Source organism: Gossypium arboreum, chromosome 11, assembly GCF_025698485.1.
Source record: "Gossypium arboreum isolate Shixiya-1 chromosome 11, ASM2569848v2, whole genome shotgun sequence".
NCBI lineage: Eukaryota > Viridiplantae > Streptophyta > Magnoliopsida > Malvales > Malvaceae > Gossypium > Gossypium arboreum.
Window position 1 is genome coordinate 127,469,496 of NC_069080.1, and position 16,533 is coordinate 127,486,028.

The 16,533-nt window shown below is 34.0% G+C and overlaps 1 protein-coding gene across 2 annotated transcripts; it reads right to left on the bottom strand.

Moving 5' to 3' along the window:
- Positions 1-12,547: 12,547 nt before the first annotated feature.
- On the bottom strand, positions 12,548-16,305 carry LOC108472347 (probable disease resistance protein At4g27220). Of its 2 annotated transcripts, none has more exons than XM_017773830.2 (2): positions 16,024-16,305; positions 12,548-15,526 (listed from the first exon to the last, which is right to left on the bottom strand). In XM_017773830.2, the coding sequence occupies exon 2, from the start codon at positions 15,506-15,508 to the stop codon at positions 12,647-12,649; it is 2,862 nt and encodes a 953-aa protein (XP_017629319.1). In that variant the 5' UTR covers positions 15,509-15,526; positions 16,024-16,305; the 3' UTR covers positions 12,548-12,646. The 2 variants fall into 2 exon arrangements, with proteins under 2 accessions (XP_017629319.1, XP_052876945.1); XM_053020985.1 differs by having other exon boundaries at positions 15,979-16,305.
- Between the last annotated feature and the right edge of the window lie 228 nt (positions 16,306-16,533).

Below are 16,533 nucleotides of genomic sequence, written 5' to 3' on the forward strand. Positions count from 1 at the left end.
AAAATGAACATATACGAGGTCCCTGCACACTGTTGTAGCATTGAGAAAGAGGCAGATGGACAACCATGGTTCCATGATATCTTAGAATATATCAAGAATCAAAGCTATCCCGAACAAGCGAATGAGAACGACAAAAGAACAATCAAGAATGGCAATGGATTTGTTCTTGATGGGGATATCTGTATAAAAGAGGAAAGGATCCAATACTTTTGAGATGCGTGGATGATGTCGGCCGCGAAAGATACTTGAAGATGTCCATGAAGGAATCAGTAAGACACATGCCAATGGTTTCAGATGGCGGAAAGATTATGAGACTCGGTTACTCTTGGTTGACGATGGAAAGCGACTGTATTAGTTTTGCGAGAAAATGCCACAAATGTCAAATCTATGGCGATAAAATTCATGTAGCCCCTTCGTCCCTTCATGTCATGACTTCTCCGTGGCCTTTTTCTATGTGGGGCATGGATGTTATAGGGCTAATTTCTCCAAAAGCATCAAATGGACATTGATTCATTTTGTGGTTATCGATTACTTCACAAAATGGATAGAAGTCGCTTCGTTTGCCAATGTGACGAGGATCGCAGCTTTGCAAGTTTTTGAAAAAGGAAATCATTTGCGGTATGGTTTGCTGAAAGAATCATTTCAGATAATGCCACGAATCGAACAATAAGATGATGAAAGAAGTGTGCGAGCAGTTCCAAATAAAGCATCATAATTCCTCGCCCTATCGCCCAAAGATGAACGGGGCTGTTGAAGCAGCTAACAAGAACATTAAGAGGATCATTGGGAAAATGACTGAGACATATAAAGATTGGCACGAGAAACTTCCATTTTCTTTGTTTGCATATCGCACATCTGTGTGAACATCTACGGGAGCAACTCCTTTCTCTCTAGTCTATAGAATGGAAGCTGTGCTACCTATCGAGGTTGAGATCCCCTCTCTGCGAGTATTGATGGAATCAAAGTTAGAAGAAGCAGAATGGGTTCGAGCTCGATATGATCAGTTGAACCTCATTGAAGAAAAACGTCTAAGGGCAATTTGTCACGGGCAAATGTACCAAAAGAGAATGATCGCAGCCTATGACAAGAAGGTACGACCAAGAGAATTCTATGAAGGAGAACTCATGCTGAGAAAGATTCTCCCAATACAAAAAGACCTGCGAGGAAAATAGGCGCCAAATTGGGAAGGACCATACGTTGTAAAAAAGGCATTCTCAGGCGGAGCTTTGATCCTTACCGAGATGGATGGGAAGGAGCTACCGAATCCAGTGAACTCAGATGCAGTGAAGAAATATTATGCTTGAGATGAAAACCCGAAAAGGGCATATAAAAAAAAAGGGATCAGAGCGAAAACCCGAAAAGGGCGCTTTGGTTAAACATAAAAAATTAGGATGAAAACCCAAGAGGGCGTTCTAATGAAGCAAATATTCGGCTTACAAGGCAAGGCATTTTAAACTGTATGACAAACAGTGAGACTACAGTATTTGAAGCATCTCTGAAAGCTCGAAATCTTCTACGCAAGGAGCCAGACTCTAAAAGATTCTTGATTGAGGAACGTGAAGAGTTCATGTGTCGAATATCTAAAGCATTTGTATCCATTGAATACGATCTCTTTTTTGCACATTTGTACTATCATTGGTTAACTTTCTTTGTTTGCCACATTTGAAATAAAGGAATATGAGATATCCTTTTTGTCCCTACCTAACCATTTTCATGCATCTCATTATGTGTTTATTTAATGATAAATAGTGAAATGACATACTCTAAACAAAAGAAATGATAAGCATTACCTGGATGAAAATTTGATAAAGAGCCTCAAAGCAATAACAAAGTTCAACAAGGGGCAAAAGAGTGACATCTGAGAAACGTCGATTACTCGTGAAGCTCGAAGACGTGTACATGGCATAAAGAGAAAGTAAAGAGCCGAAGTAATGAATGCGGACCATCACAAGAATCGAGAAGAAAAAAGACATAAGACAAACGTACTTAAGGAACACTGCATAATCATGTAGGCATAAAGGCATTTAAGACAAACATGTGCATATCATGATAACATCATGCATGGCATATTCAGTTAATCCAATAGAGCAAAGGACGTGATGATAGTTTTATTGAATCAAAGGAAAAGACACATGAGTTCCACCAGATGATAAGTTTTGGGTACTCTGAGGTATCTTTAATTCATGTTTTCAAAAATCAATTCATATTACGAGAAATGAGTTGAGCCTCGTGTCACACGCCGAGGTATTTTTAGTTTATGTTTCAAAAATTGACTCATATTGCGAGAGGTGAGTCAAGCCTCGTGTCACGCCGAGGTGTTTTAATTCTGTTGTTTCAAAAATCAGCTCATATTGCGAGAGGTGAGTTGAGCCTCAAGACACGTTAAAGTAATTTCAATTTATGCTTCAAAAAAATCAACTCATATTGCGAGAAGTGAGTTGAGCCTCGGGGCACGCCGAGGTATTTTCAAATTCTCTTGTTCAAATCCTGTCTTTAATTTTTACTTTTCCAAAATCAACTCATAGTGCTAGAGGTGAGTTGAGCCTCAAGACACGTTGAGGTAATTTCAATTTATGTTTCAAAAATCAACTCATATTGCGAGAGGTGAGTTGAGCCTCGGGGCATGCTAACGTATTTTCAGTTTCTACTTTCCAATTCCTGTTTTTCAAAAATCAACTTATATTGCGAGAGGTGAGTTGAGCCTGTTAATTTCTGTTTTTCAAAAAGCAACTCATATTGCGAGAGGTGAGTTGTACCTTTTTGTTTTTCAAAAAAAATCAACCCATATTGCGAGAAGTGAGTTGAGCCTCGGGTTACATGTCGAGGTATTTTCAAATTCTGTTATTCAAATTCTGTTTTTAAATTTTTACTTTCCTAAAACCAACTCATATTGCGAGAGGTGAGTCAAGCCTCAGGTCACGCTGAGGCATTTTTAATTCCTGTTGTTTCAAAAATCAGCTCATATTGCGAGAGGTGAGTTGAGCCTCAAGACACGTTGAGGTAATTTCAGTTTATGTTCCAAAATCAACTCATATTGCGAGAGGTGAGTTGAGCCTCGGGGCATGTTGAGGTATTTTTAGTTTATGTTTAGAAAATTGACTCATCTTGCGAAAGGTGAGTTAAGCTTTTTAATTTCTGTTCTTCAAAAATCAACTCGAGATGTGAGTTGAGCCTTGGGCCACATGCCGAGGTATTTTCAAAATCTGTTTTGAAAAATTCTATTTCCAAAAAAAAAATCAACTCATATTGCGAGAAAAGAGTTGAGACTTTGCTCACGTGCTGAGCTATTTTTCAATTTCTGTATTTAATGTCTAGTTTTTAAAAGTCAATTCATATTGCGAGAAATGAGTTGAGCTCAGGATCACACACCGAGTAAAGAATAAAGATTGGAGCCGATTGAAGGCACCAGATCTTGTCTCTCTAAAATTACAATGAAGTTGATCGAGGATATCAGATCCCGCCTTTCTGAAGTGGCAGAAGAGAAGCCCAAAAACTCATCTCACTGAAGAAGAGAAGATTGAAGTCATAAAACTCATCTTTCTGAAGTTGTGGTGAAGCGGATCGAAGCCACAAATTTCATATCCTTAAAGTTATATTGAAGTTACAAGATCGATGGACTGGAAAGAGACTACCTGAACAAGAAGAGCACCAATGAAGTTAAGACTCGGCAAGACGGAGCAAAAATTGGCCTTTCATTATGTCTTTGCTCTATTCCCGTTATACGACAATGTGCAAAGAGGGGCAGCTGTTATAGGCCAATTTTGGGCCATTTATAAGACTCAGGCCCAAATGCATTACAAATAAACTAAGCCTAAACAACTAAACCCGAAGCCCAACTACCCCAAACCAATAACCTAAACTCAAGATTCGAAACCCTAATCCCACCACGCCCCATACCTCTCGCCATCCGACCAGCACCATCTTTGCTTCGACACCAAGATCGCCACCGCTCCACCATGTCTCTCACCACCGCATGATTCGCCCATGCCCCGCAAGCAAGAAAGAAGACAAGACAGATATAATAACAAATATGTGTAAAGGGTTATAAAACCCAAATCAAAAAAAAGAAAACTCTCTTTTTTTTCTTTTTTATACAAGTTCTAATACATACACTATATTTTCAAATACAAAAACAGTAAACCGAACAACACAAAAATCGAGCAACTAAGGTGATCACTTTTCTTTTATATATTTCATTCTTGTATTTTAGAATTTATTTTCTTTATTTATTTTTTTAAAAAAATATTTTCATAATAAATATTTAAATAAAAGGAAATATAAAAAAAGGGAAGAAAATTACCTTTTTTAAATTTTCGGCCACCGTGTGCGGTGGCGACGATGGAGAGCGGCGGCGGCACGTCGCCGGAAGCCTGGCCGGAGCATGGCCTGAAATCGCCCAAGCCATAGAAAGAGGAGAGCTTTCTCCCTTTTTTTTAGAAGCAGCAGCAAAAATAAAAAAAAAAAAGGTCAAAATTTTACTTTTATAAGGAATCAAAACGACGCCGTTTTGAGCCTTAACCCCCATGGCCAAAACGACGTCGTTTCACCCTTTAGACATTATGTCCGACCCGCGACCCGACCCGTCCGGCCTAGGATCCGCGTGTTTTGGTACGGAAGGGCTAATTGCGCTTTTGGCCCTTCCGCATTTTCATTATCTTTCAATCAAGTTTTTAATTATTTTAGTTTGACCCGAAATACGCCGTGATTTACAATTTGGTCCTTGTGCTGCACTGCGTTTTGACCAGAGGGATTTATCGTGCTTTTGACCCTTCCAAGTTGCACACGTATTATAATTTCGTCATTTTCTTTTTATTTTTGTTTAGAATCAGCCCCAAAACTTTGTTTCTTGTTCAATTTTAGTCTTTTTTAGTTTATTTTCATTTATTTACTATTAAATTAATTAATTTTGATGTTTTGTATTATTATCTTTACATTTATTTATCGTTGTTGTATTATTATTATTATTAGTATTATTAATATATTTTTATTATATACATATGAACATACTTTTTACTATTTCACATTATTATATTTATTATTTATTTTTAACATATTATTATTTTATTTTCTTTATATTATTATTATACTTAATTTTTGTGTATATATTATATTTTCTTTTTTTATTTTTATATTTACTATTTTCATTATATTTATTCATTACTTATTATTATTTATGTATATATATTTTTAAATCCCATATTATGTATAGACATTTCTAATATGTATTTCTTTAAATAATATTATTACGTGTATGTTTTAATATATATATATATATATATATATATATATATATATTCTTATGTGTATATTCTTTTTAACAGATGCCATACATACATATTTACTTCTATATTATGTATGTGTATATTCTTATATACCCTTATATATTATATGTATATTTTAGTATTATATTTTTATATCTATGTTTTAATACCATACTATGTATATATTATATTTTATTATATATTAGTTCACATATTTTATTATACGTATGTATATATACTTTTATATTAATATTATTTTCAGATATCATATTATTCGTTATTATACTTATTATTTTCACTATTGCCACTTATTATATTATTTCAATATTATGTACTATTTGGTGTACATACATCTTTTATTATGATTATTAGTGTATAAATACATGTTTTTTATATTCCTAATATATATCGTATACGTTCATCTGTACCATGTATATGTACATATATATATTTAATATTATTACACATATGTATCTTTTGGGATTATATTTTCATACGTCATGTATATATGTCGTACATTATATTTTTGCATGTCATCTTATGTACATATTATCTGCTATTATTATTACTAAGTATATTTTGTATTTATTCATGATTTGTCTTTATTTCTTTTGCAAATGTCATTGTTATTGTTATTCGAATGTTCTAGTATCCCATGTTAATATTTTTTATTCATAATGTCATTATTCACATCATTTATTTATTTTAAATTCTTACTTTTGGAATCTTTTTCTAATTAATTTTAATACATAAGGCAACATGTCGGTTTAACACAAAGTCGCTGATTTCATTGCTATGTTGGATGAACATCAATCGACTCGTGTTAAAACGGTATGTCCTTCTCAAAAATCCAAAGAATTGAAAATTTCTCATCTTTTTAATCAGATGTCGACTAAATTTTGCATTAAACTCGCATTTTTGAAAATTAAGACAACACGTGTTTATGAGATACCAATTCTTGGGCGTCGCGAGGGTGCTAATACCTTCCTCGCGTGTAACCGACTCCCGAACCCTAATTTTCCTCTGGCTTTTAACGTAGACCCAAATTTAGCCTTCCTTTTGTTTTAAAAAATGAATCTAATAGGTGTCCGATCACACCTAGGAAAAAGGATCGGTGGCGACTCCCTCTTTGTTTTAAAATCAAACTTCAAGTTTTCAAATTTTCAATAAATCGCCACAATTAGCGACCCCAAACCGAATTTTTTTTACGTCGCTACACTTCTTTTAACAGCTGGTACTTGAGCATAACACAAACAACCAAATACTCTCAGGTGAGCCAGTGAAGGCTTAAACCCAAACCAGGCCTCAAATGGAGTCTTGTGCTCCACTGCTTTGGTTGGTAGCCTATTCTGAATATAGACAGCAGTATTGACTGCTTCAGCCCACACGGTCTTGGGCAAATTCTTCTCAAACAGTAGGCATCTGGCCATATCCATCAAGCTCTTATTCTTCTTTTCACTTACACCATTTTGTTGAGGTGTATAAGTGTTGGTGAGCTAGTGTTTAATGCCTGCTTCATCACAAAAGGTATTAAACCCAGATGAAGTATACTCAGTCCCATTGTCTGACCTCAAGGTCTTTAGCTTACAGCCTGTTTCGGTCTCTACAGCAGCTTTAAACTTCAAAAATATAGAAGCTACCTCTGACTTGTTCTTCAAGAAGTAAATCCAACAATATCTTGAAAAATCATCAATGAAAAGAATGAAATACCTGCTGCCATTCAATGACTAAGTCTTCATGGGGCTACACACATTAATGTGTACTAGCTGCAGCTTATTTGAAGCTCTCCAGCTTGATTTTGCAGGAAATGGCTGTCTGGCTTGTTTTCCAAGTTGACACACTTCACACACATCATTATTTTCCACTGAACCAGTGAAATTTTCAGCCAAACCTTCTTTGATCATCTGAGCCATGGACCTGAAATTGCATGACCAAGTCTTTGATGCCAAAGCTTGGATTCTTCTGAAGAAAAAGAATAGGCACTATCAAGGCCTTTATTCCAATCCACAACAAAACTCTTGTCTGTCATGGCTACTGACATGAGCATAGATCCAGTTGGATCACTGATCTGACATTCATTTTCTTTGAACACCACAGTATAGCCTTTTTCAACTAATTAAGCTATACTTAACAGGTTTCTGTCAATTTCAGGAACTAACAAAACATTTGAAATGATCTTGTTACCTGTTGGAGTGCAAATAACTACATCTTCCTTTCCTTCTGCCTTAATAAAGTGGCCATTGCTAACTTTAACTTTAGATTTACAACTTTTGTCTAAAGACTTGAAAATAGCTGCATCTGGTGACATATGGTTGGTGCAGCCATTGTCTAGGAGCCAACCATTTGAGACTTTCTTCAGAGCAGTTGAGTAGGAGACTGTAAAAACCTGCTCCTCATTGTCACTGCCTTCTTTAGTTACCCGAGCTTCAGCCCTTGGCTGCTGTTGATTCTGCCTTGGTCTTCCTTTCTTTTTGCAAACTTTTTCAACATGACCAATCATTTTGCAGTGTTGGCACTGCACATCTGGCCTAAACCAGCATTTGGCTTTTGGATGACCAGGCCTCTTGCAATGCCTGCAAGGTCTTTCCCATTTTCTTGGAGTATCTGACTAAGGTTTATCCTTCCAAGTCTTCTTTCTTTTATAGGCAGTGGTGCTTGAGCCAATATTTGTTTTAGCTTAGAAGGCTCCCTCCTGGTGCTCCTCCTATCTGCTGGCCCTTTTTTGTTCTTGTGCATAGAGAGCATTGATCAGCTCAGTTAAAGTGATGCCAGTCAAGTCTCTAGAGTCCTCTAAAGAGGATATTTTTGCCTTATACCTTTCAGGTAAGGTAGGGAGCACCTTATCCACTATTCTTGCTTCATTAAACTAGTCTCCAAGGAGCCTTATGCTGTTAATCACAGCCATTATTCTGTCTGAATACTACTTGACAGTTTCTTCTTCCTTCATTTTCAAGTTCTCAAAGTCCCTTCTCAAGTTTAGAAGCTGCTGTTGCCTTGTTCTTTCAGTACCTTAGAACTCCTCCTTCAATTTGTCCCAGGCTTGCTTTGGTGTCTCATAGGCCATGATCCTTGTAAAGATCACATCTGAGACACAGTTCTGAATACAGGACATAGCTTTGTGCCTCTTAGTCCTTTCATCAGCATGTTGCCTGATCTGTGCAATTGTTGGATTTGCTTTCAATGGTGCTGGTTCAATATCTGAGTTGACCACCTCCCATAGATCAAATGCTTGGAGATAGGTCCTCATCTTAACCACCCAAATGTGGTATCCTTCTCTACTGAAGACTGGAGGCACAGCTGGTGAGAAGCCTGATGAAGCCATTGTTTTGAAAGTATGCAAGGACAGGTCCACTAAGAAATGAGCTCTTGATACCAATTGTTGGTGTTAGACACACTTTATCTGGATGAAGTATGAACTTTAATCTGAACTTTAACAGCGATGTAATGTATTCGGATGAAGAATGAATAAAAAATGCTTGTTTTCAAGCTTTGAGCTTTAAGCAGGAATAGAAATAGAATTTTGAAAGCAAAGAAAAAAGGAGCATATGGAAGGAAAATCTAATGATTTCAAAAAGAAACTTTGGCTTAAAGTCATTACATATACCAACATTGGCTGGTCAAAATCAATAAATTCATCACCTAAACACTACCTAACTCCACGTAATACATTGGAACTAGGTGATACTAACTTGTACACTTGAACAAAGCTGGTAACCAGCTCTATTACCATCAAGTTACATCAATTGTCATCCAAAACATAATTCAAAAAGAACTAAATTACAAGACATTGTTAAAAAGTAAGACATTGTTAAAAAGTAACTAAATGAAGCTAAGATGGAAACAGTAGCATTAACATTTTCAGTTGCACACATTTCATCTGGAAGACTTATGTGCATGAATCAACTTCAACACCGGTCCTTAAGGATTTGACCCTACTTCCTTTATACTATTATTATTTTTATTATTTTTATTATTTTATAGGGATAGAATATTTTTGGTGCTCTCAATGACTGCATCAATCTTAACATATTGATGATCAAGTTCAAGAATTAAAAAAAAAAATCAAACTATAGTTATAATAATACAAAGATAGCTAGTTAAGCTTTGTTTGAGTGGTTAAATCCAAAATTCGTAAATCCTCCAAATAAAATTCAACATGAGGGCAGGAACCCACCACAGTTCTGGTTATTGACACCATAGGCCCCAAGCATTAGATCTAGTCAGCAACTGCTAGATCTTTCTTTACACACACATTAGTGCAGCACTTACTAACATAATATGAGATCCACATAAAATGATATATATAAAACATATTTCAAGATCACATAAGGTCTGGGTGTATATATGTGCATCAATTCAACTTGCTTTTAACATGTTTTGTAGATGTAATATTAGAAGAACAAAGACAGCACAAGAAGCAGAGAGGGTGTGTGTTAGGGCAGTCTCTTGAAGCTTACCTGAAACTGACGGCTTGGAATAAAGCTGTAAATGGTAGAGCCTAGCTCTTTTTTTTTTTTTTTTCTTCCACTTCAAGAGATCCAACTGAACAAGGAATGAAAACTCTCTGCTCAATAATAGTTGAAAATCAGCAATGGCAACAACAATCTTCAGTGCTGTTATTCGTAAACCTTTTTTTTTAGTCAGTAGTCCAATAATGGGGTCCTATCTTAGGTAAAATAGTGCGCGTTGTAGCTAGATGAAGACTCAATTTAATGGTAGGTTTAAATGGATAGTGCGTTTATTTGCATGTAAAAATAACAATAGTAATGAGATTAAATATTATAATGTAAGATAAAAAATAAATTAAAAGTACCGTACCGCAACTTAATTATATGAGTGATACATAAAAATAACATAGGAAAATGACATTCCAGTCACATTTAACCTTCTAGTTATGCAGCTGAATTATATGAAGGTTTACCCGTAAAGAATAAAAAACATAAAGCAGAGACACTTCAAATTGAAGTTGAGGGAATCATAATTTGTACCCATTCCTCCTCCTTCGGGTTCCCAACCAGCTGCATTTCATTAAAATTTATTGGAAGACAAATGTATTTAAATATATATATATATATATATATAATATAATATATATTTATAAATACAACTTTTATGATTATTATTATTAGTTATAAGTGGTATTTAAATTATTATTTTTTCAAATTATTACATTCGTCTGTAAAATTATCAAGTCTATTTAAAAATAATCTTAACTCACAAGTTGTTACCAAAGTTATGTTTTTTTTTCATTTTAATACTTAAATATTCTTTTTTCCTAAGTGGCACTTAAATTCAATTGTTAGTCAAGCTGTTTAGTTTATTTAAAAATATATAATCAATTAAAAATAATCATGTAGTGAAAAATAAAAAATATTTTCCTTATATTTATAGTAATTAAAAAATTATAAAAAACAATAAAGAATAACCGATCAATTGGTTCAACCGTAGTTTAATTAATTTGTATTAATTTATGAATCAACCGGTTCAATCCCTATCTCTGGACTGGTACTTTGACCAATTCCTGGTTTAACTTTTTAAATCTCATCAGGTTGAGCAAGTATACAGTGAAGTTACAAAACGAATTAATTGTTATTTCTTGACCTTGGGAGAGCTAATTTCAAGGATTATTGGCATTGCCATGCATTGTTAAGGAAGAAAAAAGAAAGAGAAAAGAGGGGGAAAAAAAAAAGAAAAAAAAAGGGAGAAATAATGTTAAAATAAAATAATTAAAAATTATTTTTAAAATTTTATAGGCTTAAGGGTGCAAAAAGCCCTCAAACTTTTTCAAAAAAAAGCAATTAAGTCCCTTTTTTTTGCACTCATTCGGGTATTTGAACTTTCAAAATGCATCAAAATGGCCCTCAAATGTTTAAAAAAAAAACAATTAAGCTCTTTTTTTTTTACACTCAATTGGGAACTTAAACTTTCAAAATGCATCAAAAGACTCTCAAATTTTTTCAGAAAAAGTAATTAAGCCTATACTTCTATTAAGAATTATAAAAATTAAAATAAACAAAAGGTATAAATATTATTAAATTTTAATAAAAATTCAAATATTAAAAATTTATTAAAAATTAGAAAAACATAAAAATCATAAAAAAGATAAAAAATTGTAAAATTTTATAAAAATCGTAAAAAATAAAAAATATAAAATTTTATAAAGTTGTAAGAAAATTATACAAAATGTAAAGAAATATAAATTGTAAAAATTATTTTTAAAATTATCATACCAAAATAAACATTTTATAATTTTTCTATAACTTTTATTGATTTTATTTTTATTTTATCATTTTCACCACATGTCATGTTGTATTGTGACAAGTGATGACTTTAATTAAAAAAATCTAGGGATCATTAAATTTTTTATTATTTTTATAAAATTTTACAAATTTTTATTTTAATAAAATTTATATTTTATATTTTTATTAAAATTTAATAATTTTTTCTAATTTTTAATAAGAGCAGGGCTTAATTGCTTTTTCAAAAATTTGAGAGTTTTTGATGCATGTTGAAAGTTTAAGTACCCAATTGAGTGAAAAAAAGAACAGGGGCTTAATTGTTTTTTTTTGAAGAAGTTTGAGGGCTTTTTTAATACACTTTGAAAATTCAAGTGCTCAATTGAGTGTAAAAAAAACAGAGAGGCTTAATTAGTTTTTTGAAAAAGTTTGAAAGCTTTTTATACCTTTAAGCCAATTTTATATGACGAGCAATCTATTATTAACTATAAATTTTTTAACGGATATGATATTTCAATGTAAAATGATTAATGGAGCAGTTTAAGTATAAACTTGAAAAAAAATGTAATTTAAGTATTAATTTATGGGTTAAAATTTTTTTTAAAAAAAAAAACTTAACGATTTGACAGTGATGTTATCAATATAGTAAAAGAAAAGTAACTATCACTTGTAATAAAAGTAATTTAACTATACTCAACCGAAGAGAAGCAAATAGGGTGAAATGTTGATGGGGAAAATCAGTTATTATCTTGAAATTTCACATCTGTTAAAGCAACATTCAGGATTTGGAGAAAGAAAGGCTCAATTCCTTCTAGTTATCCAACTGAATTATATGAACGCTTTTCCATAAAGCAAAGACACTTCCCTAGACCGATTTCTTCTTCTTCCATTATATGTATAGCAAAATAGATAAGCCACAAGCAATACTAGTCTTAATTAAATTCATAATGTCATTAACACAAAAAAAAATGAAGCTACATAATTTCGCAACCTGCTTGATCTAATTGGTTTGCATTCCAATGTGTAGATGTTAGGATTGAGTTACTCAAATTCTTGTTAAAATAAAATACAGTAATAAAATAAAATAAAAGTAAAATACATATAAAATTAATTTCTTTTATTTTATTTTAGAATAAGGTTGAAACCTTATTACATTTCATTTGGTATTGAGTCCAAAAAGGAAGGCCTCCACTCCAAATTGTAGCGATTGCAGAACTTGAGCAAAGGTTGAACAACATTCTTAACATTGAGATTAGGCTGCTCCCACTCCACTGATTCCCACCAATCTGTTGTCCGCACGCGGATTTCCTGGAGAGTATTAAAAGGAGATAGTTGTCCCTCATCATCAACCTCAAGCTGTGGAAGATAGAGAGGAATCCGCTTTACCTTGGGACAATTACTTATTTCAATCACTTGGAGAGATTTACAAACCATCACTGCATTTTCACTACAAATGCCCCTCAATTTTCGTAGATTGGACAAAATTAAAGTCTTCAGTTTGGGAAAATTGAACTTGATGGAATCATTACTTGTACCCATTCCTTCTCCTTCGGTTTCTGTTATTATTTCTTCCAATTGCAAACAATAGTTAACCTCGATCTTTTCCAAGTTGTGTAGAGCCCAATCAGCTGCAAACAATTTCTTTATTTTAGGACAACTACATAGAGTAATCTCTTTGAGGGAGGAAAATGTGCCCAATGATGATTCTCCAACTCCAACTAGGACTTTCAAATCTGCTAAATTTCGTAGTATCAGAGACTTGAGTTTTTTGAGCTGATCATACTTAGATGAAAATATGGACTCCAAATCAAAACAATCCTCCACTGTACATTCCTTCAAATCAATTGCATCCCTCAATCTAATATCATTTAAACTCCTTGCACCATAGCAATGCTTCAGATGTAATTGTTGAATATCATAGGGAAGCATAACTGTATCTCCAGAATTAATTTCAATCCTCTCAAATACAACCAGCTTACTAGAAGCCGAAGGAATATCTCTACTTGGGTACAGGGGACACACCAAGACAGAGTATTTATAAAGCTTTTTTCTTTGGCCCACATGCATGTTCCAGTCACCCATGTTACAGAACCAGCCTTCAAAAACTTGCAACTTGTTAAATTCCCTCATTTGTTCTGGATTTCTTAATATTGGATGCCTTGCTAAAAGATCAAGATATCTAAGATTTACCAACATTTCCAAACCTTGAGGGATTTCCTTGATTCCACTTCCTCGAAGGCGCAATTTCTTTAAAGCTTGAAGCTTCAATACAGAAGGCAAACTCTCTAAATTGTAACAGCCATTAAGCAACAATGCCGTTAGTTTCTCCAAAGCAGAAATAGAGCTAGGCAAACTCTCAAAAGGATTATGAGAAAGATCAAGAATCTTAAGGTTAGGAAAGTGCTCAAAGAAAGACTCTGGAATTTCTCTCAAAGAATTACGTGAGAGCAACAATGTTGTGAGTTTTGGGAATTTCGGGCACTTCATATGTTGAGGAATTGCTGAGATGGAATTGTACATCAAAGAAACCTTCTCCAAATCTTCACCCCATTCTTCCTCATTTGGTAGCTCTTTCAACTGCTTACCGGCTTTTACCATAAATCTTTTTCTATTGATATGCAGCGCCATATCTCTGAAAACATCATGCATCTTTACATATGCACTATTCTCAACCCTTTCAAGCAAACAATTTTGTTCAAACTTCTCCAAAATGGAGTGACCGTTATCTTCCATTGCTTTTCGACTTCCCATTTCGTCTATAAGTCCTGCTTCCATCCAGTATTGGATTATCTCCTTTTTTTCGATTTGATGATCCTCAGGATATAATGCACAATAAGAGAAGCAATCTTGGTCTTCTTTTTTCAGACGATCATAGCTGAATTTTAAGGAGCCAAACACCTTGTCTTCTATATCCTGAATGTTTCTAATGTAACCTCTCAGTTCATTTACAACATTTTTCCACAAACGAGGATTTGATATTCCCTTCATAGAAGCTGCTAGTGTGACAAGTGCAAGAGGAAGTCCATCACATTCCCCCACAACAAGTTTCATAAATAATTCTAAAGTTGGAGTTGCAGATACGTCTTGTCCAACTTTGCTCAAGAATAAGTCCATCGCGTCATGCATAGAAAGACAAGCCACTTGAACTTTCTTACATCCCATTGACCGAATAACCTCTTCTGAACGTGTTGTCAACACTATGCATCCATTGACTTTTGTTAGCTCATTGATTCCAATGTCCTCAAGAGGAAAACTACTCCACACATCATCCAATATCAGCGCATATCTCCCTTGTTCCCTTAAAGTTTCTGATAATTTTCCTGCCCTGACAGTTGTGTTCTCGTGATCTGGCAATGCCCTTTTTAGTTGGCTTGCAATGTCCTTCTGTATGCTTTGAATGTCTAAGTTTCGAGATACTGTAATCCATATCAATTTTTTGAACTTAGCTTCTCGGATTAACCTATTATACACATCCTTCATTATGGTCGTTTTGCCTATCCCCCCCATCCCGCATACTCCAATCCTTCCAACTTCATCTCCCATCAGATACCCATATATTTCATCTCTAACACTGACCTGATGGCCTACTAAATTCTCTGTAGGTAGTTTAACCGCTACAATAGAAGGATCATTAACAACCAATCTACCAGAGAAATTGCCTTCAGCTTGTACTTCTTTCAAAGCCTGAGTCGTTTCATCAACAAGCTTTCCCAAGGAAGAACGAAAGAGACATTTTCCTTTGCTGACTTTGTCTTCAACATTCTGAGCATGAGCAAGCTTTTCCTCTACCTTCTTGAACCATCTTTCAACTTCTTGCTTTGGCATTTTCCCATGGTCACACTCTTCGTCCAATTGCCGTTGAATATCTGCCTTCTTGGCAAGCAAATCATCTTGTGCTTGCTTGAAATCAGCAACGTATTCAGTGAATTTCCTATGGTATTTTAGATATTTTCTAGCTGGACGGCCGATGAACTTAATAACCTCAAGGATTGGCCCCACGAGTTCAGCCATTAAAAAGCTCTTCTTTCCCTGATTAAATTCAAGAATCAGAAAATCAAACTACAATTATAATCATTCAAATACAGCTAGTCGAGCTATTTTAAGTGGATGAACCCTTTTTTCAGAACTTGTAAATCCTCCAAATAAATTCACAAAAAAGGACTAGACACACCACAAATCTGGTCGTTGACACTAGATCTAAGTCATCAACTGCTAAATCTTTCTTTACACACACAATAGTGCAACACTTACTGATATATATATATATATATATATAAGATCCACATAAAATGACGAATTTAAAAGATATGATATAGACATATAGCATACTTAAGATCAAATAAGATTTGGGTGCATATATGTGTGTCAATATTACTTGTTTTTCACATTTTGTTGTGAGTTTAGATGTAAGAGAAGAACACAGCCAGCACAAGTAGTAGTGTATAAGATGTATGCTCTAGGGGCAGTCTCTTGAAGCTTACCTGAATCTGACGGTTTGGATTAAAGCTGTAAATGCTAATGCTTACCTCTGTCAGCCACTTCAACAGATCCAATTGAAACCTTTTTGCTTAACAATATGCAGTACTGTTCTTCGTCAACCTTCTTCTTTTTTGAGTCAATACTCAGCAGTCCAATAGTTGTAGGAGTGGTTTGTTTTTGGGAGGGGAGGGGGGTTAATGGGTCAATTCTAACGTTATTTTGTGGACGTTATTTCATCAAAATTTATTGGAAGACAAATAAATATTGATGCATCTAAATATACTTTTTATAAACAAACGTCTATGAATATTTTTTAAACTAAAATGCTTTTGTTTAAAGTTTTATCACATGAATTGGTATTTAAATTATTTTTTCATATTAATATTTAATTTTTTTATTACAAGTACTACCTAATTTTTTTTCAAATTGCTACATCGATTAGTAAAACTGTTAAGTCTATTATTAAAAATTTCTTAATTCACAAATTGAGATCTAAACTATTTTTAGTATTGAAGGATTTTTATCATAAGTGATACCTAAACTACATTTTTTTAAGT